This window comes from Thamnophis sirtalis, unplaced genomic scaffold, assembly GCF_051295495.1.
Source record: "Thamnophis sirtalis isolate CommonGarterSnake01/CBP01778 unplaced genomic scaffold, rThaSir2_p1.2 scaffold_6, whole genome shotgun sequence".
Classification (NCBI taxonomy): Eukaryota; Metazoa; Chordata; class Lepidosauria; order Squamata; family Natricidae; genus Thamnophis; species Thamnophis sirtalis.
The window spans coordinates 110,299,888-110,322,981 of record NW_028261386.1 but is presented as its reverse complement, the minus strand read 5'-3'; the positions used below and the strand labels follow the sequence as shown (position 1 = coordinate 110,322,981).

Here is a 23,094-nt window from a genome sequence, read left to right as displayed (position 1 = left end):
AAATCTCAAGAGAAAATAACTTGGGTCTTCTAAGCACAGACCAAGATTGCCAGTTTGTTCTGCCAGTTCTGGCACCTCACAAAACCCAGGGATCAAGCGACCTCATTCTACAAGCACAAATTAATGCTCTTTTTATGTATTGTTTGATAAAGGAAGTGTAAAAGAGCTTATTTTTTAAAGATTGTTTTGGACACAGAGTTATGGTTTGTCACAACCTGAGCTCTTTATTGGGCAAAATGGAGGCTGCTCTTCTCTCCTTTCTTATCCCTGCATTCATTGCTTTAAAAGGTTAGTTGATTACATGCCATCAACTTGTTTTTGAATCTTATCAACCTTAGCATAGATTTTTTCCCCCAAGCAGATTTATCCTTAACCTGTTGTTTCAAGTTTCCCGGTGGTGCATTCATCTCCGCTGTGACTAAATTCATTCACCTTACTGCTGGTTGTCCTCTTTTCTTTTTTTCCACCTTTGCCAGTTTTAGAGCCTTTACCAGAGATTAAAAGTGGTAGGGAGAGATTATTTCAAAAAATATATTGCGGACAAATCTGGGAATATGTTCTGTTGAAACTTTGCAAGGGTAACGTCCTTTAAAAAACCAACTATTCTTATTTTAATCTCATTCTGAAAAGAAAAGAAAAGAAAAAAGAAAAGTATTCTGATGCTTTTCCATTATGAACTCTGGACATTAAAACAACAACAACATGCATTTTGAAGGTACCTGGTTTCATTTCTCTTTCAATTTTGTATCACAAGAACTGAAATAAAATGGACAGACTTAACTGAATAGAAAACCTTAAAAGATGGTATTATCTTTTAATCTGCAAGGAAAACAAATCCCAACAAGAATAATTTTGTTGAAACACTTTTCATAGAAATTGTACTTATCTTAGCTTCTCCAATTTAGTATGATCTCCCATGTAAAGCGAAGTACAGTAGGTTCAACAAGCATGATCCAATAATGCTCCTTTGAATTGTGCACTAGATTGTTATTGCAACATGATGAAATTCACTGATGGATGATTTAGTGTGGACAAAATTTAATTGATCTAAATCCACTAGACAACTTCACTCATACTGTCATATCTACATAAGATGCATTAGGGTATAGCCTCTGAAAATATATTGGAATCATCATCATCATCATCATCATCATCATCATCATCATCAATCATTTTTTCAGAATACTGTGTAGTCCAAGATCACAGACAATCAGATACTTGTGCCAAATGCAGAAATGAGACGTGAGGGTAATAAAGAATCATGTCCAATACGCAGATTATTTTTTCCTTCATGATTTTAAAATCTGTCCTTTAAAATTATTTCTGTTTGTGAACACCACGTCTGCAGCAGCAGGTTTAATAATAATTGGCTAAAAGTATTTCTTGAGGGCTCATGTTAAATTTCTTAGAATTCCAGTTTGAACTTTGATGTAGTTAAGATACTAGTCTAGAAACCAGGAGACTGAGTTTTAATCCTGTTTCAGTCATGAAGCCGGCTGGGAGGACTTTAAGGTAGTGATTACTGTTATCTCTCAACACAAAGTTTGCTGTTGTGGGGAAAAATAGGAGGGGAAAGGAGAGTTAGGTATGTTCACTTACTTATAAAGTAAGAAAGGCAGGATAAAAATTTAATTAATTGATTGATCCTGGTTCTGATCATTTGAGGGTGAAGATTCCAGCAATTTACTACATGCAAATATTTATTTGTAAATCATTGCTTTTCTTCCTCAATCTTTTTCTTCTCCTAAAATCAAGTCCAAAGTTTCGCCTTCATTAGCGCATTCCTCTTACTTCTAATGATTATGATTCTTTCTCTTTTTCTTTCCTTTCTTCTCTCTCCCTCCCTCTCTCCCATCTACAATTCTGCAGCACACAACAATGGTACAGAATGTTGCAGATGTGGTTGCAAAACTTTATTTGTATAAATCTTGATGGATAAATTAGCTCTTTCATTTTTGTTCTCTTTGCTTTGTGCCCTGGACTAACTTTGAACCATCAAGTATAGTTTCAATGTCCCTTTTATCTGCAGCCATGGTAGGATTACTGAACCTGCTAGTACTGTTTACATATTTATTTGTCTTTATTTTTACTTGATGAAATTCTCCTAAAGCATCTTGCCCAGAGGTGGGTTGCAGGCGGTACGTCCCGATACGGGCACACCGGAGCCATCCCGGAGCACTGGATACCATTCCGGTACAGTGCTCAGGAGGGCCTACCCGCCCGCTCTCGCTTCTTACTGTCCTTTTACATCTTCAATGCTTCCATGCATGCACACAGCATGCACAGCACCTGCACGATGCTCTGAGCAGCTGGGGCATCGCGGAGGCTCGCAGAAGTGCGAAGACGCATGTGCGCGCTGCGCACGTCCATGTGGACGCCGGCAAGCCCGTTCCAACTGGTACGGTTGGAACGGAATCAGCAACCCACCACTGATCTTGCCATGTTGTTGGGGTTTACCCATCTCTAAATCAAGTTACAAAGTAGAAATCTGAATACAAATATTTAGGAGGCCCATTGCTTAAAACTTTCTATTCTGACAAGTATTCATTTATTGTCTGCCTCTGTTCATTTAAGTGAACGGTCCTTGTAATAATCTATACTTCTACTTTTTCATTCCTAAATTTTCTCAGTATTTTGTAAGGGATTTTATTCCAAAAATGTTGAAAGTCTCAACATATCAGGTATACAGGAGGATTCCTATTCAGGAATATTTGAACTGAAAAAATGGAATGGGCATGGAAATTAAAAACGAGTGGTTTTCATTTCTCTGCAGCACAACCTATTTCGTTACATAACAGAATAACACAGTTGGAAGGAACCTTGATCAGATAGGAAACCTTATACCATTTCAGACAAATGATTGTCCAATCTCTTCTTAAAAAACTTTCAGTGTTGGAGCATTCACTGATTAGCTGTTCTAACTGTCAGGAAATTTCTTCTTAGTTCTAGGTTGCTTCTTTCCTTGATTAGTTTCCATCTATTGTTTCTTGTCCTGCCTTCAGGTGCTATGGAGAAGAAGTTATCCCACTCTTCTTTATGAAAACCCTTGGATATTAGAACATTGCTATCGATGTCGCCCCTAGTCCTCCTTTACAACATTTTATGGCTCTTCATTGCTTTGGATTTGATTAAAAAAAATGGTGCTTTGGAAGAGAAAGAGAAGAGAATCCAAATGTGAACTTTTCTAGGTCTTTCCCCTGAATCACATGGCATCTGAAAAGGGCAGCTTAGCATCTCATGAAAACACTCTTTAAAGCAGAGGTTCTGCATTTGTGGTCCTATGCACTTTTTTGAAATAAAATCCAAAGTCTTTGTTCACCTGCAATCATTTTACCTTTCATGTGTCTGCAAAAACTCACAATAATTTGAGTTCTTTACTTAAGAAGGCCTCTTAAAAATAATGCAACTTTGACCTCTTGGAATGCAGTCTTCTAGTAGTGGTCAACTTTAAGGATTTGGTATTCATTTATTTTGTTAGAAAACCAGCCATTTCACATTGGAGTTTCTCAAGGATTCTTAAAAGGAAACTTCCTACAGAAAGAAACTTCATTTTTACCTTCCATATTGCGATTACTACTTTTATCTTCCATATTGCCATCACTCTGTTTTTCAGATAAAGTTGATTCGAGACTGAGTTTCTGTAGAGGAGCTTAAGCAATGGAGATAGTTGCAAACAATCCTTTAAAACCTTTCTATTTTTAAGTAGCAGCAGCTCTCCCAGATCACACAAGAAACCTTCCACTACTATCAGAAAGCATTTTTTTTTAAAGACAAACTCTGGAAATACCAGGAATCTGCAAACCATATATTCTGCACTGAGATGAGGTCCCAAAGGATACTTAATGGCTTTTAGAAAAATACTTGTTTGAAAAATGTTAAACACTTGGAACAAGAAGAGTGAAATGTTTCAATAGGAAGACACTCTCCTATATAAACATCAAACAGAAGAGTATCCACATTTGGATTCCTACATAATGATTTCAGTAAAACGTAATTTTTAACCCTTGAAAAGACAACAATGAACATTTGTCAGAAACTGACCCTGGCAGCAATATTACAGAGAGTAATTAGTCCCTAATGATATAGATCTGCTGTCAAATAAAGTTGCATGAAAAAAAATATCTCACCAACCTTTCTCCAACTGTTATTGGCATCTGAAACATGCTCGGAACAGAAGAGATTAACACTTAGCGGTAAGGAAGAGGTTACTGTGTCTAGTGTGAAAGATTTTCCCTAGGTTAATGCTACCTAAACATGCTTATTTCTGCTTAATGCACAAGTACTTTAAAATTCAAAAGAAACTTGCAGGAATAGTTTATAATTTGTTAAAGTGATAAAGCAAAACCAGTAAGAGCTTTACTGAAAGAGCATGAAGAGAATGGCCCATGGCCTGGAATATATAGAAATATAATCACTTTTGAACTAATTTCCGTTCTGAATATATCTGTGCTTTTGTTTTCTAAATGTGGGGTTCAACCTTTTGTGTTTTATTCTAAATAATAGGATAGCATTCTCCTTTGTCACCGCCTTAATGTATGTCCTAAGCTTGTGCCAGAGGTTTTTAAGGTTTTATTATAATGGTAGGAGATGGATTATAATATGTCTGGAGCTGTATTTTAAAATTAAATTGAACATATTAGAAAATACTACTAAGTTTATGAGAGTATAAAGCATTATTACAAAAGGAACATATGTATTTTAAGTAAAACCTATGTTATACTGTGTAATAAAATGCCATTATGTTTCTTTAAAAATACAGTGCATATATCTACATAAAATTATAGGTCCTTCAGTGATTTTATCATTTAGTTGGTTTTAATTGCAGATAAATAAATGGTCAGAATTTTAAAATTACATGGGGATTTCTTAAAATATGATCTACTGTTTCTAAGTGTATTTCATAAGACAGTTCTAAAGGAGAACTACTAGTATGCCATATAAAGTGCAAAAATAAATTAGAACTTCCTTCAATTACTAAGAGCAGAGAAGATTGTAATTTTCCACAGCTAAATGGTTCATTAAGAGGACTAATCAATTTAGAGAACAGAAGAATTAAGTTACCACGAACATTTTGGAACTTCACCAGAACCAAGATTTGTAGAAAATATATTTGTTATGCAATATGATCTCTGTGGAGAATCTGTAATGTAGAGATTATTTCCTCTTTGGAGATTGTTTTTTCCTATAGAGTAAGAAACAAAGATATCCGAGCAGTAAATCTCTTAGACACCTTTCTCCAAATGATCCAGAAATCCAAAAATTATACTCGCTAATTCTAAAATCAGATTTTTATAAACTCACATTGCTGCCAGTCATCTTTTCAGATATATAAAATCCAAAAGGGTTAACTAAAACCGAAGATCATCAATTTACATTATCTTCACTAAGACCTAGTAGAATATTACAAGTAAAACATGTAAAATAATGTAGTAATGTATAATAATCAGGCAGAAATACTCATTATATTAAACAGAGATAAATTAAAACTAATGAAGTAAGTTGAGCATTGATTAGTCCACTCTGGTATTTTGCAACATTGATATTTCGATTTGAGTTTGTTGGAGAAGCATCTCTTGTTTTCATTAAAAAAAATTATACCCCATGCACATTTTATAAATTGCATTTATATGCATCCCCTTCAAGAAAACCCAAGAGGCAGCCTAGGTCAGTGATCCTTAAAAACATAATTTAACACCCCTCCCCCCATTGGTAACAGTGTCAAAATGTTTCTGTAACCTACTATTATTATTTTTTGGCTCATCTGGAATTAATCATTCTATCACTACTCTTAGTTTGTTATTTTTGTAGCATTGCCTGAGCTGCTCATATAATCTTTTTTAAAAATTGAAAATATTACCCCAAAACAAAATATAGACTAATTCACAATGAAAGCCAACAAGTATAATGATGTAATGCTTCAGGTTCAGTTCCATACAGTTGCTTTGGAATGCATGGGGACCCAAATGTAGCAGCTGTTTGCAATTCATTCAATCAGCTGCATGGTACCCCCAAAGATGCAGTGTTTTAAAGAATTGCAAATAGATGTTACAATCATACACCTCTGTGCTCCAAAGCACCTTTTTTGTGGAATTAAATCTGATGAATTAACCAGCAAAATTGATCAAATTATTGCCGTTTGAGAATCAGGGGTGGCAAGCAAGTAATATGAAAATAGGCAATGGCCATCAAAACATTTAGAAGCATATAAATAGACATTATTTTGCCTTTAGGTACAAATGTATGGTAATTCTTTCTAAAGAACTCCTTTATATTCAAAGTAATTGATTTATTCAGTAACTTTCAGTAGTAATAGGTGGCTTGGGTATAATCCCAAAACATCTGGAGTAGTACTTGAACATCATTGGCATTGACAAAAGCACAGTCAATTGCAAAAGGCAGTATTACGTGGAACTTATATCCTGCTGATGACACCTTTAATACCATCAAACAAGAACATCTCCCTCTCCCAGGTCCTTGGAAAAGACTCAATAAGTGGGATAAGAATGCCAAATCCAGTCTAAACATCTGGCTGACTTTGCACCAACCATAACAATAAGTTGGGCTTAAAACATTTGAAGTACGAAAGACCACTTTTGAATATTCTGAGCCTAAAACAAAATAATATAACATGAGGTTTTTGTGCTACATATTGTTTTGAATAATTCGGTTCCTTACAACTGGAAACTTGGAACAAAATATTTATTTTCTGATTACTATAAAAGTAATGTCAAAGGATATGCAGTAACACAGGAAAGAATGAGGAATCTTCTGTTAAAAACTTAATGTTATGTACTATGCTATGCATTTTACTTTAATATAAAAATCAGGTCCTTGCCACTGCTACTAATTAGGTGATAATTAGGAAGAAAGTCTGAACTACTGCATTTGGCTTTTATTCAGGCCTCTCAAAAATTCACTAAAGTAAAATAAGCAGTTTTTATTACGAAAATCTTTACCACTACTGAAGGCTTACTTTGTTCTAACAATAAATTATTTCCCTCTAAAAATATTTCTTAGACAAGTATTCCAAGCCCTGTATATAGAATTCCACATACCAATGTGTTCCAACTTGTGCATATTGCAGAAATTGCATTGCAATTTATTCTCTGAACATTTTGCATTTATTGTAAGATTTAATTAATCACTTTGAAGTGGACATTTCTTTTTAAATGTTTTTAAAGTACTTTATTTCTTTTGCAAAAATAAGCTTTTGATGCCATGTGTTTTGAAAGGTGAGCCAGAAACCCTTTAAATGCTTAATAAGATATACTTGATTTTTTTTTTTATGTTTCCCCATATCAACTTACACTGCTGGAAAATCAGAGCTGATAAGATATACACTGACTAGTGAAATTCTTGAAGTTCCAGTGATTCTGCAAACACACAATGTTCTTAAGTGCTGAACTTTATTTCTATGTCATACATATTTCACATAGAAAATTGTGAAATGACAAATTTGTCACAAGGGTTTGTCTTCAATTAAAAAATCTTGCAATATATCCTAGCAGATGTACCAAATGGTTGTGAGTGAAATCCACTGGCCATGTCCACACCGTTGAAACTGTCTTGTGATGTTATCAATTCATCTCTTTTGCAGCAATAGTTACTCTAGTGGCTTCTTCAGTTGCACAGGTAGCTCCTTTATATCTATACAAATTGTATTTTTGGATCTTGAGAAGCGGTTGCAAGCACGACTTCCTATCAAGTAATGGAAAAATTAGTTCTTGCCAATTAAAATGTCTATTCCTGACAAATACCAATCTGTCTGGAAGGAATGGTGGCATTTATATCAATAGAAAAACCGACCCGCTTTTACAAGGCTACAAAACTAATGTTTAAAAATGCAACTGGTTTATCAGGTCAAAAAGGCCACTGAGGCTAACTCTGTCATCAGAATCAATACAGCAGTCATTTTCAATTTTCTGGTGTTGAAGCTGGATGCTGATTGCACTAAGGCAAACAGTCTTCCCTATTCCCCGAGTGAAAATGCTAGAGAAGGAAAGTCCATATGGCATATTATTTCAAGTCCAAGTCATTAAAAGTATCAGAGAATTCAGTGTTGACCTGTGCTGAGGTGCTAGCTGGTAAGATGTTCAGACAAATGTCATACTGTTGGTCAATTCCAAGGTAACTGTCACTCATGAGATACAATGTATAGATATATCTGGAAGAGAGGAAAGGACATTGGTTTTCATTTCCAAATCAATCTTCTTTCAAAATAATAATTTAAAAAACCAAGCTACATCATCTTACCTTCCAGGTATTTCTGGGGTATAAAAAGCAACTGAGATCACATTCTGATTTCTGACATAGCCCACTCTTTTCAGAGCCACCAGCTCTTTTTTGTCCACTTCTCCTAGGATCACAAACCATCCCTCATCCTTGACTTTAGGGAATCGAGGTGCAATTGCTTTGGTGTCTTGCTTGCCCTGAAAGAAAATATAATTTAAGACTGTCATTACACAAATCTATTCTCCATATTAAAATGTAAAATGCAGAAATGTCTGTTCTTCAGGAACACTGGCTATCTTTGATACCAGAAACAGACAAACGATACTGAGGCTAGGAAACTACTGTTACTTCAGTTATTAAAGACTGAATTCAAGAAATATTGTCTGGTCAATTTTTGAAAAAAGCTATTTTTTTCTCATAAAATTATAGTGTAACCATCGGCATAGATTTCATGGTATTTCAGAAAAATATATAATTTATATGCATAATTAGATTTATTGTTATTAAATAAATATGTAATATGTTTAGTTGTTTTATGTCAATTTATATTATTTTTAGAGGTTTATTTTTTCCCTTTTGTTTGTTGTGATATTCTAACTTAATAACTAATTAATTTATTGGGTGTGTATGTATTACTGTCTTAATTTGCTTTGGTATATTGTTTTCTCTGTTTCTTTTTAAACACTGTAATAACCTTATTTTAAAAAATACATAAAGTGATCCACATACTTATTTATTCACTACAGTTTTGACACTATTTTTTCAAAACAGTATGAAAGAATGGAACCAGATGGAGTAAAATAGGACTCAATTATCTAGCCACCACCTTTTGAACAATTGATAATAAAGTTGTTAATAGAAAAAACATCAGCCATATAACAGCAAAATATTAATCATATAAAACTGATTTGCTCTAAATCTATTATAATGACTCTAAAATATACAATACATTGGAAAAAAATAAAAATGGGCATTAAACGATACCCTAGGATACCTTACCTTGGTGAAACCAATACGCAATCTATGCAACTTAATCTGGAGAACATATTCTTGATCTGCATGCAATTTCATCCATTTTTTATCATCCCGAATGTTCATTGACAACATTGGAACAATCATTTCCTTTTGTTCATGGACTGTGTCATCCCAGCAACCTTTAATAATCATACTAATCTCTATAACTGGCAAGTGGGACAAGTAATGCCAAGCCTGTGAAAAGAACAAAGAGCAAGAAGATAAACAAACATTTCCAGTTATTCTAACTTTATTAAAATATATTAAATTAAGCCTACACAGGCTTTCCCCCCAAAGATCTAGCTTGATAGATCACGAAAGTTACATAGAAAGAAGCACAGGCAATGGAATGCAGATAATTTAGAAATGCTTCCTTGGGAGAATCACATATAAGTAAGTTTTCCTTACATTTCCACAAAAGTCAGTAGTTCTTTAACAAAACAACTCAAATAATTATAATCAATATTCTATGCTTTGGCTACTTCTATCCAAGTAAGCATGGAACTACTCAAGAGTAACCTATTTAGTAAGGTAAGTAGTATGTTTTCAATTACTGAATTCTATTTATAATTCTAAATTAACTCTCCCCAACACAATCCATGAATGAAATACTGGTTAATGATAAGGCAAATACAGAATTAAGAGGATCATTTGACATAATTATTTCAAATCTAAATTCTAAGTTATCCATGCTTCCAAGTTTCTGGGCTTTTTTGAAATGAATCTTTAATACTAAATGTTCTTAAAAATATCAATGTTTCATGGGCAATATTTTGTTATACTCTTCCAGATTAGATATTCCAACAATTGTTTATGTGTTCAATCAGATGAAGCTATGCTACAAACTGAATAAAGGCTAAGAACTAGTACAGGTAATCCCCAACCTATGACCCCTCATTCAGGGGTCATATGACTGTTACAATTGGTCTGTGAAATTCCAGCTGCTTCAGTGTCCTTGCTGTCACAATCCAGGTGTTCAGATACAATGGCTCATGATTATAACATCACAATGAGCCCCCAACATGTGATCATCATTTGCAATCTTCCTTACTGGCAACCCATAAGTCAATGGGAAAGATGGCAGGGAAGGTTACAAGTCACTTTTTAAAGTTGCTGTGCTGAATTTTCTCCTGAGAAGCCCCATTACAGAGTAAAAGATCTACCAAAGCTCTTACACCCCATGTCCCCCCTGTCCATGATCCTCAGCCTGTGGCCCTTGCCCAGCTATATCTCCTAGCGCCTACCTATGGCCTTCATCTACTTGTCTACTCTTCCCAGGCCTGCCCGTAGTACCCAATGCCTCAGTACTCCTTGCCTGAGACTCCCACTTTTTCCTGTTGAACAACGTGTCTGGTCTACAGGCTACACTGACTGAGCAATGCAGTCTACAGGTCTACAGGCTACATTTCTGAGCAATGCAGTCACACACAAACTTTATTATTGCATCACTTAGGGATGGCAATCCCAGTCCCAATTGCCATCCTAACCTTAAAACTACCTCTAACACTGGCTATGTTTGATGAGTCAACTTCCCTAAATATAGATTCCTTAGAGGATCCAATTATCTCTGCACAACGTATAACAAAACAGATTTTGTTAAAATGTCTGTTTTTTAGCTGCTCAATTTCCTTTAATGTTGATTTGGTTTTCAGAGAATAGTTGAAGAATGCAAAATGAATATACTGTTACAACATGAACATTCTTACTTAGTGTAGCACATACATATACCCACTTTTTAGCTGTTTATTCCGCCCCCCCCCAATTAGGAATTCATCATTCAATGCTTGGTGTGAAATTTAAGTAGCAACAAAAAAGTAAAAATGGTCTCTTTCAACAATGAAATGAGTCTCCAAATTATAATATAAAAATTAATATTTTGTTATCAAAATCTGGGAAAAATTCCTTTCTTTCAAATATTCTGAAAAACCGTAGTGTTGGGTTTCCCTTGGCTGCTAATGCAATGCAATACAATCAATTCAAGGAACCAGAATCTCAGACAAGTTTATTACAGACACCTATAAAGCCATTATGACAGAATTCCAGTATATCTAATGCAAACCTTATTCATAGTTTCTACCTCATCTACCCTTTTCAGGACTTCAAAGTGGTGTGCACAGCACTTCCTCCTCCAACTTTTCTTCATAGAGCTTCCAAGGCTAAGAACAGTCCTGAACCTAGATCCCTCCAGTGCCAGTGCAACACCTTAACTCACTAAATTTTTCCATGTCTTTCTCCCTGCTGAGTGATGCAGTGGACCATGTCTTTTTGGTGGCAAGCCTGTTTTTTGTTTTCGTAATATACAGATCTGGTCAGGGAATGAAAAGTGTGTAAATACATGTGAATGTATGTGGAACACTCATTCTCAAATCCAACATCTACAGCAGAGGTGTCAAACTGGCGGTCCACGGGTCGAATGCGTCAAACGCAAGCCACACCCACCCAAGCCCTGCAAATGGGAAAAACGTCACAAAAGGTCACGTGACGGTAACGTGATGTGGTTTGACACCCATGATTTAAAGGAGGCCAGTTTTCATCATACCGCTTGTCTGTATACAATGGCAGGCAGCACAAGAGAGAAGTCTATCCCTTTGGACTCTGTTGCTAGTGGATGTGGCCTTTATTGGAAGACTTGATTATATTCCTAATCAACAAAGTGATTTACATTTTCTACAGATTTTTATTTCATCGGATTTGTGGTAGGTTTAGAAAGTAGTAGATGAAAACTTAAGCCTAATTAATCCCAGCAACGTATTTCTACCATAGGTTCCCTTTTAAAAGTATGTGACAGGTATACACATGTAGCAGAGTGGTAAGATTTAAGAGCAAAGTATAATAAAAGGTTTCCTCAGTGCTCATTTCCCTTGCCAAGATATTTGACTGGTTTCTTTTATGTTGTAGCAGAATGTATTTTTATTTACAGTTACATGCATCTAGATGTGTGGTGTAAGCAGTTTATGTTATTGACATATTAAAAAGACACATGAATGAGATGGATGCGCCCCATACACAAAAGCTATTTTTGAAGAAACTGCTAAGACATTTCAATACCAGCCAAACATATTTATCTGAGGATTAATCTTCATCTATTGAATCAGACGCGAACACTACCATGCATACTATTATTTAATTAGCAGCCAAATCCTCTGCCAGTCAGCCGCTGTTCCGGGCATACTGATGGGGAAGTAGATGCAAATCTCACAGTAGTACTGCTTTTTCTCATTACTACTGCAATTAGCACTTAAATTGATGCTTTAAACATACTAATTTCTGGAATAATTCAGGATTTGTATGTTACCTGAGATCGTCTTACTGCAGAGACGACACCAGATTGCTACGCAAATTGAAGCACTTTTGAGCCAAATAACCATCATCGTATCAGATGGAGACAATTTGCATTTGGTTTTAAAGATAACAGAACGGCAATTTATGCAAATAAATTAAGTTAGTTTACTTCTGAGTTTTCCCTGAACTAATTATAACAATATTCTAATTTTTCAACACATCTATAACTTGGACTGAAGTCAACATATATTCCATTTGATATCTGTGGTAATAATTTTTTTGTTTTTATTTTTAATATTTTTTCATTGTTATGATCAATATGTGTGGTGTTATGTTTCTATAAGTTTCATTTTCTCAGAAGTTAAAGGGAGAATATTAGTTTGATTACCTAAAGAAATTTTCCAGCAAGACTACTGTATCATCTTACTTTCCAAGAATTTCTGGTGTATAAAAAGCAATCAAGGCATGCAAAATATAGTTTACACACTATATAGGCAGGTATAATTATATGGCAATATGAAACTCGTTTTTTGTGATGAGCCATATATGTGTACTGATAATTGTGGACTAAGTGAATAGCAGAATACACTAGCCACCCTATAGTGTATCTTTGTGGCTCTAAAATGTCAGGGAACCCAAGATCTATTATAAATAAAGATTCTTTGATGATGAGCATAAATATTGTATCCTATTTCTAATCCTTTTAAAATGATGAACTATATATTGGGAAATGGCAGGAACTGTGAAAAAGCAATAAATTACAATAAATATGTTTTTTAAGATAGAGGGCATTTCATTTTTTAATGCATAAAATGAAATAGTTGGTCAGATAATGGGTCTATAAATAAAAAAACTTGCATCCCAGTGAGGATACTGTACTGGATTAGCATAAACAACTCAACGACCTCTTTGATATTACAGCAATTACACAGTACGGCACACACACAAATAGATACCCACCTACAGGTGAGTGTATGTGAACTTTTGGTCCAAAGCAATTATGTCTGACTTTGACCAGTAAGTTTGAGCTCTAGCAATGCAGAGTTTGGAGGGAGAAAGAATGGATAGGCAGGAGGAAAGTTATGCTGTAGAACAGACTGAACTGAGCTACTACAAATCTTCTATGCAGTTCTAAGAAAGATTATCAGTCATTGCATTTATACCATGCAGCTTTATTTCTTTAGTAATATTAAGTGGGATAGATAGACAATTGTTACCTGCGTAATGTGTGTGGAAGTCAAATCACAATCCACAATGGAAGCAAAAATATCCTCTTTTCCATCACAGGCAGCCATCAGTTCAGGAAGACATTCAATAGGTCCTTGATAAGCACCTTTTCTTTTCCCTTGGCTCCATTTCCTAATAAAATAGAAAATGTATGATCATTGAGATTTTCAGTTCAGGGAACATCCCCTTCTTAAAAAAAAAGTCAAAGATAAGAACATGAAGTTGTAAAGACATTTTGAAAGAAAAAAAATGTAAAAGCTATTTAAAGTACAGGGTGTCTTAGCAGCCTTTCACAAAAATACTTTTTGGATTTAATAAAGTTAAAATGACAGACTGCCTCTAAAGCTGGCATGGAGCCTGTTCTATGTCTAAAAGTACCACACTGACAATTGTACCATAGCTCAAGATTGCAGATTATTAAACCACTTGCCTGTTGTTTTAAACCGCATGGATTAAAAGTATCACGTAGATTAACATTACTAGTTTAAATTACACTTTAAAATTAATGACATAGTGATTTCTTTCATAGGCTTATGTAGTTTTGTATGATTTTACTACAATTTTTATAAGAAAGAAAAATATACAGTAAGAAGGAGAAAACTAAAAGGAAATTGGACAGAAAACTGAAAATGCAAGAAAAGTAAAAAGTAAAAGAAGACTAGAAAACAAAAAGAAGTGGCTTCAAATGTTCACAGAGGTAGAAATTGTACTCCATTTATAAGTATAATGATAACTTTACATCTTACTTTTAAAACTTTATTTTTGTATATGATAACTGCAGCAGGATTATTGTAGGCACAAAGATGGAAAGTTTTGCATTTCATAGGCTTATGTAATCATCAGAAGACTAGCAACATTTGGTTTAATGCTGAATAGCAAATTGTATGGAAATCAAAGTTTGTTCCAATGATGGCTGTTTGCATTAGAATAGAAATCAATCTTAAAGGGTCTTCACTTTCTCTTATAATTAAGTGCCACTGAATCAAACGTGATTCCTGGAAACTTCATGGTCATCATCTTAACCTGTTGTTGATGACAAACCAAAACTTTTCCAAGGACACTCCAATGATATGCCCAGCCTTGTCTATCTATCTCATACGTTGTCTTTCTCTACTTCTAATTCCCTTAACCTTGATAAGCATATATTTCTAAATTTGCTATATTGGACATTTCAAAATGAATCCAAGAAGATCCATTATGTAAATTGAAGTTTGTTTATACAAATATGAAGGTAGCTCATGAGAAGTGAACCGTAACATGGGCTTATCTAGTTCAACGGTCTGAGTCACATCTGGCAACAAGAAAACATTATATAGGAAGCCAATATGCAGGTTGTTGAGTACAAGAATCAATTCTTGGTCTCATTCTCTAGCCACTCCTATTCATTGACATTACTAATATGTGTCCACATCAGGTAATGTGTAGCTGTTAGGGTTGCTATTCACTAATAGCTTTATTCTCCTTCAGTTTGATTAATTTCTTTTAAAATGTCTAATTTGGAAGACATTGCTACATTTGATATATCTTTGAGAACAAAACCAGTATGATTAAATGAAGGGGCATTTCCTTTGGTCTCTCTTCATTCTCTGATTATTCAGCTTTATTGAAAGATTCTAATTTTATGAAAGGGGTAAGAACCCAGTAGAAGACAAAATCTCCAAAGTATGTGAGTGACTGAGATATGAATAATCTTAATGTTACATCACAAGTTTCAACAAGAAGAGAGTGGACAGACAGCAGCACTATATTGTCCTGCATTAAAAGATCAGTTTTATAAATAATTAACTGTATACCTGAAAAGATGAAGATGGTGATATTCTATGTTAGGTAAAGTAAGCAAAGAGGAGTCATGGATCCATCGTCCCTGAACCAGCATCTGTACCAAATTGGTAAGATTTAGTACTGTCACCAACCATCCCTCATTTGCCGCAACATCCAGCATTGCCTAAATCAAGAAGAAAAACTATATTAATTATACAAATAAATGAAAAGTTATTTTAAAATACCTTTTACGATTATGGATGCATATTTGTCTATTATTATGAGTGGTGATATGATGTTGAACACATCAAAATCTCTATGGATAGAAATAAAGTATGTCATATGTAACAGCAAAGGAGGTCATATAAATCTAAATAATGACCAGGTAAATAAATAAATGGCAAAAGCAGCAAACATTTGTAATGGCTAATTTCCTTTATATGAAAAGCCATTGTTTTTTCACTCTGCCTATCTTGTCACAATATAAGGCCTTTTTTTATTCCAACTTGAAACAAACTCAAAAGCTTATTTACTATATTGCTATAATTTATTCAAGGAACATCACTTCTGGCTTCACCCATGGCTTACTGTCCAATTTTTACAATTTGACTGTCATATTTACTTTGTGGAAGAAAGCTATACATGGAAGCTTTTTTTTGCATAAGGTTCTTTATATTTATTTACAAAACACAAAATTTGTATATTTGATGGTAAACTTGCTATTCTTTTCCTCTCCTATATCAAGTTACAAAATCAAATTTTTATACCATTTCAGGATTTGGAGCTGTAAAACTGTACCTGCTAACAGCTTCCCCAAGAACGATTTAGTGCATACAACACTAAAAACTTAATTATTATTTAATGTACATAACAAGAGATTATGTCTTGGTTCAAATGTAAGTACCAGCACTCTGGCTTCATTGACACTTTACACTTTTGGAAAATTTGAATTAAGATGGGCTACTAGGAGTTATTTTCCATTCTAACATCTTTGATCCCCAGGACTGAAGAACTACACTGGAATGAGATATAAACACCTTACCAGTCCTAGCTAGGGGCTGTATTGTAATCCAGGAATACTCCATTTATTGATAGCATTTGAATTAGGTCGAAGTTTATGATGAATCTTTTATACCATTTCAAAAGATAGGTGCATATTTTACTTTTTAAAAATAGAAATAATGTGATTTCACATTATATCTTGGTTATAAGAGAAATATAACAAAATCAGTGAGAAAGTAGCTTCTATACACACTTGTCATTTTATACAAATAAATTAAATTCATTTGAGTGCAAATTAGAGACAGCAGAATTAGCATTATGGAGATCCTTTGTTGTAGAGTAATATTAACTAATAGGAATTGGACATTTGTGAACTTTCTGGGAGATTATTTTGTATACACTGCCAATATATGATGATCATCTATTCTTAGGTTCTAGAATCTCTGCTGTGATATGTTTATCTCTGTTATCATTCCATCCTTATAATCTCAAATTCTATACAAAGAATCGATTTAGCTATAGCTCCCTGGTAGTTATGGCATAAATTAGCAGATGGCAACTTGCAACTTTATCTTCATCATTCATCAAAGATTCTGAAGTCATTAATTGCATGGCACCTGACAATTCCTTCCATCAGTCCTCCTTTCTTGTAAATAAGCAGAGGATAATTTCAGTTATGTGTGTTCTTGTGTTTTAATTGTTTCTGTTGATCATTTTTAAAGCTGCCCTGAGTGCTTTACATGAAGACAAAAAAGAGAACGTATATAATTAAATGTAACATGCACAAGTTGGCATTAATTATTTCAAAGGAGACCTCACGTTCTGGAATACACCCACCAACAGTATGCATTTGGTCTCTCTTGGAAAGTCCTGTGACTATTAAAAAAACACACACATTGACCTTCCCAGTAAAGATAGACACCTGCTTTTCTTTTCTTTTGCTTCCTGCAATTATTATCCCTCCCCCTCAAGAATTATCTTTTATGTTTATGACAGATGAATTTTGACAAATGCTACTAAAAATATGCAGGTCAACAAATTCCACCTCATTCCTATTTTAACAGCAAAGGATGGACCTTACTAAAATTTCCAAGATTGGAAAGGTGACCACTAAAATATTATTGCAAAACTATAAGAACACCAAGAATGCTGGAAAGTTAATGTTTTTTTAATTATATGAGAATCTAGGGTTGTGGTTTGTTTTTCAGTTCTTAAAAGGGGCATTTACTCTGCAGTTTGATGCTAGAATGTATTTCAAACTTCTCATATAAGCCCACTAGAGGAATGTTAGCGGTCTATATTAGCCCGTACATTTAATCAAATGTTTTACAGACAAACAAAAGGCTGCATTTACTTAAGGCAAACTAAACAGTGGAATCTTCTTTAAACAAAGGAGCTGTTTACACATGCAGCACTATTTCAATTAAATTACACTGATCCTGGAGAAATGTAGAGTTTAAAAAAGTACACAAAGCTGGTTTCAGTTATGTGGGAGAGGCTTGGTTTAAAAATGATAGCTTATCCTTTTCATTTGGATCGAGGGAAAAATTTTCAAAATGTTGAGATATATCTATGGTACCTGTTTGTCTATCTTCAACACAGTTTTAAAACATTTCCTTTAAATGTAAAGCATGTCATAAAAAGAAAAAAAATGTATTTTATTAAATGATGATGTGATACCCTCCTGTCCCCCTGAAACCTAGAGCAACAATCCAATTTCTCTATTCTCCACTTGAATATGAGTTGCACTCTATGCACAGCAAAGGGGGTTCCCTGGTTGGGGACAGTCATTTTTGAATTCCTCAACAAAGAGGTATGTGAACTGAAAAGATAACTGAGTACATACTGAGATGCCACAGACTCACTGCAGGCTTTGGGCCTTTATAGTTGTATACTGCAAGATGACTTCCTCTCTCTACAACAATACTGACATCTTTGGATCAGATATATATGGAACAGGTTTTCTACTGCCACAGGTGGATCACGGGCTCATGTGGGATGAATTCCCTGCTTAGACACGATTGAGTTTTACATGTACATTCTTTCCTAGAAGCCCGTTCTGTTATGCAGTTATCCAACAGTTCAGAAATACACCCAGCTGCCATATAGATAAGATAGGGTAGGGTAGGATGAGGTGAGATGATATGATATAAGATAACCTTTATTTTCATCTTTTCCTGTGAACACACTGGATACCTTAAAAAAATTCTGATGCCCTCTCTCAAAAGAAAATAAGCTGAAATGTTGAAAGTCCACCCAAGCTAACAGACCTATCCGGGACAGAATGCTTTAACCAAATTTCTGTTTGGTTTGGTTTTGGTTTTATTAGAATTTGTAGGCCGCCCTTTTCCCTGAGGGGACTCAGGGCGGCTCACATAAAACTGGGAAGGGGGGGATACAAACATCAAAATAGAGACATATAATAAAATGGTAGGCAACATACATTCATCATTCGGGAGGGGTAACTATCCTTATCCCCAGGCCTGACGGGCGAGCCAGTTCTTCAAGGCTATGCGGAAGGCTTGGACGGTGGAGAGGGTACGAATCTCCACAGGGAGCTCGTTCCAAAGGGCCGGGGCTACTGCTGAGAAGGCCCTCCTCCTTGTGGTTGCCAGCCGACACTGGCTGGCCGATGGAATACGGAGGAGGCCTAGTCTATGGGATCTTATTGGTCGCAGGGATGTAATTGGCAGAAGGCGGTCTCTCAAATATCCAGATCCACTGCCATGTAGGGCTTTATGGGTGATTAATAGCACCTTGAAGCGCATCCGGAGATTGACAGGTAGCCAGCGCAGCTCGCGGAGGATAGGTGTTATGCGGGTGAATCGAGGTGCACCCGCGATCACTCGCGCGGCTGCGTTCTGCACTAGCTGAAGTCGCCGGATGCTCTTCAAGGGCAGCCCCATGTAGAGCACATTGCAGTATTCCAGCCTGGAGATCACAAGGGCCCGAGTGACTGTTGTGAGAGCCTCCCGATTCAGGTAGGGTCGCAACTGGCGCACCAGGCGGACCTGGGCGAATGCCCCCCTGGTCACAGCTGTTAGATGGTGGTCAAATGACAGCTGCGGATCCAGGAGGACTCCCAAGTTGCGAGCCCTCTCTGAGGGGTGTAAATTTTGACCCCCCAGCCTGAGTGATGGAATATTAGTCAAGTCTTTGGGAGGAAAACACAACAGCCACTCGGTCTTTTCTGGGTTGAGCACAAGCTTGTTAATCCTCATCCAGTCCATAACGGCCCCAAGACCCCGGCTCATCACATCTACCGCTTCATTGAGTTGGCACGGGGCGGACAGATACAATTGAGTATCGTCCGCATATTGATGGTATCTAATCCCGTGCCTGCGGATGATCTCTCCCAGCGGTTTCATGTAGATGTTGAATAGTAGGGGGGATACCTGTTGCAATAATGACACAGCAGTTTCTCACCTGACAGTTTGTTATTAATTCTAGCTTCATGTATGCCATTTTACGCTCTAAGGCAAACAAAATAGACGGTAGTGACACTCTATATGGATTAGCCTTTAGCCTTGTTGTTAGCCTCCATGTTTGCCTCATTTCCTCTTTCAATCATACCATTTCCACATCAGAAGACGCTCAGCACCATAGGAAGACTCCCCTGCTGCAAAGGCTATTGTTTACTGCTGCCTCTGCCACCCAAAATACCAAGCCCTTTCAGAGATTGCAACCAATCTCATACCCTCTCTGCAAGCCACCAACACTTCTGGTGCTGACACCTTCAAACAAAGCAGTTCAAAGGAATTCAGAATCTCCAGGACAACTTTATCAATAGTTCCTCTCTTGCTAAATATCACCAAATCCAATATAGATTGAGGGTCATTTGGTATATAATTCTGTTTTCTGATCACAATTCCCAAAAAAATCACTCAAACCGGGTAGCACTTTCAACTCCCAAAAACCCAATAGTCTTGACTTGTATTTCAGGGTATTCTGGCTTACAGACTGTCCAACAGATATTCTACATGTTTTGAAAACAACATTCTAGCCATACTTCTAATAGACTATGTCTTCTATTTTTTTTTCCTTCCCCTAAACTACACTTTCCCTTTTATGTTCCTTTCAATTTTTACTGCTGTTGTTAGCTATTATCCCATTTATTACCTATGTAGAAATCTACAGATACATTTAATGATAAAAAAATGTGTAGCATGTGATGAGGAATGTAGCTCATTTAGTACTGCAATTACGTATTGTGTCAATGAAGCAGATTTAGAGAGGAAGAAATAGGAAGTTGAGTAAGCAATTCTGCATTCCACTAAGTTATCAAGAAACTGACAGCAGATTATTCATATTGAATCAAGAACAGCAAAGATATTAGTGTATGTGCCACACTGTGCCTAAAACTGAATAAAATAAATCCTCTTTTATGCTTTCCCACCCATCATATTTATTCTTTGCATCTTTATCCTGTGGTGTAATCCAGGAGAGAGACACTTTTACACAAATGGCTGGGTTCTTCCATTTGTTGCTTTGAAATCTACTCTTATTTTTCACTCATTAACTAAGTGCCAAATGTACAAATACTTGACACTTCAACAGAAATGGAAATTGCAACGAATACTCAATGGGGTGAATTGAATAATTTTCATTTGCACTGTATTCCAGAAGCAAGTCATCTAAGATCTTTGTTTTGGAATTACTAATTCTGATTAAGCAGTGATCATGATAACAGGGTTAAATAGTGTTTATGTGTTAAAAAAATCCCATTCATTATGATTCTGGGCAAGGAGTATTCACTCTCTTAATAAAATGTTCCCTTTGCTTTCTTTCCTTTTGTTCTATAGTTTCCATGTTTAATTTACATTTTATAAAATTAGATGAACAAAACAGTGGCTCTTACACAGCAGAATCTACTGTACAAACCATTATCCAACCACAAAAATGAAGAAAAGCAATAAAACCCTTCAAAGTGAGGCAAACACTCATGTGGCAAACACTTCAAGAAACATGAGTTCTAGTTGAATTTAGTGATTTTTAGTGATTTTATTAATATTTATAGGCCGCCCTTTTCCCTGAAGGGACTCAGGGCGGCTTACATAAAATAGGGAAGGGAGGGTACAAGACAATAAACGCAAAACAATACATAAGAGTATTTATTCTTCAATATTGTTTATTTGTTGTTCAATAGTGCCATTGATCTGTTATTCAATAGTGCTATTGATCTGTTATTCAATACTACTACTAATTTGGAATATATGGCAGAGAGATCATAGTGCAGAAAAATGAGAGAAATGAACCAAATGAACCAAAACTAAACCAAGACTTCGTGATGGTGGTCCAAACGGTATTTTTGTATTGATTAAAAAAAGCAGAGGCAGTCACTTTGTGTGTGTTGGTAACATCAATGCCAACTGTTAGTCATCCCAAATCAGCATGGTGAAAGGGATAGCCACCTAATTTTAATAATAACAATAAATGCATACAAAGCCAGGATTGAGAAGATAGGCACAGACAGCAAATTCTGTCACTGTAAAGAAGCTGAAGAAACATTGGACCACCTAGTTATCTACTTGCACAGACTGACTACAAACAATGGCATGACAAAGTAGCAATGGTACATTGGAATAGCTGCAAGAATTATTATTTGCTTGTAAGCAAGAAGTGGTAGAACCACAATATAGATAAAGTAATAGAAAATGAGGCAGCTAAAGTGCTCTGGGACTTTAGAATTCAAACAAACATCTGCCACATAATACCGCAGATTTAACAACTGTCAATAACTAAGACAAAAAAAAATCCTAGATAGTGGACATGCAGTATCTGGAGAAAGCAGAATAGAAGGGAAAGAACTGGAGAAAATACCAAAATAGAAAGGCCTGCAAGTAGAAGTAGAATGACTGTGGCAAAAGAAAGCAAAAGTAGCACCAATAGTAATAGTTGCCTTGGGTGCAATCCCAAAACATCTGAAGCATCACTTGAACACCATTGGCATTGACAAAATCACCACCCGTCAATGCAAAAGACAGCTTTACTTAGAACAGCTTACATTTCGTGACACCTTGAAACAAGAATATCTGCCTATCCCAGGTCCTTGCGAAGGACTTCACAGTGGATAAAGATGTCAAATCCAGTCTAAACATCTGGCTGAGGGAGTGTCCAACCATTACAATGACAAAAGGCCACACTTCCTGCATTCACACATATACTATGCTAATGCCTTATGACATCCTAGGTTCTTGGGAAAAACTCTTATGTGTATGAAAGCCAACATCAGTTATGCCACATTTTTAATAGTAATAATAAACTCTGGAGCAAGCACAATATAAGCATTCCATTTGTAAAAGCAGAATTTTTCTTTGGCATAGAAAAGGCTCAATTCTTTTAATACTTGCTGCTAATTCTTAGTTTTTACTATTTTCAGAGTGGATTAAGTAAGTCAAAGAAATTCATATCCTGAATTTTAATCAGAATTTATTTTAAGTTTTGATAAAGCTTTTAAATTCATTTTGGGTGAAAAGCGGCACAGTTTAGGAAAATGAAATGAACTTTCCTACTGCACTTTTATTTTTGTTATGGAAGATGGTTTAAGAAAGTTCAACCTAACCTTTAAAACGCACT

The 23,094-nt window shown here is 35.6% G+C and overlaps 1 protein-coding gene across 1 annotated transcript in view; it reads right to left on the bottom strand.

Annotated features, from left to right (window-relative positions):
- Positions 1 to 7,387: 7,387 nt before the first annotated feature.
- The window catches only part of ASCC3 (activating signal cointegrator 1 complex subunit 3), a 223,966-nt gene continuing 208,259 nt past the window's right edge, over positions 7,388 to 23,094 (bottom strand). Inside the window, exons 38-42 of the mRNA XM_087718718.1 lie at positions 15,549 to 15,700; positions 13,746 to 13,887; positions 9,232 to 9,441; positions 8,254 to 8,429; positions 7,388 to 8,164 (exon numbers count right to left, since the gene is read on the bottom strand). Of these exons, the coding sequence (XP_087574844.1) occupies positions 8,017 to 8,164; positions 8,254 to 8,429; positions 9,232 to 9,441; positions 13,746 to 13,887; positions 15,549 to 15,700 (828 nt within the window). The 3' untranslated portion in view covers positions 7,388 to 8,016. The remainder of the gene's footprint in view (positions 8,165 to 8,253; positions 8,430 to 9,231; positions 9,442 to 13,745; positions 13,888 to 15,548; positions 15,701 to 23,094) is intronic.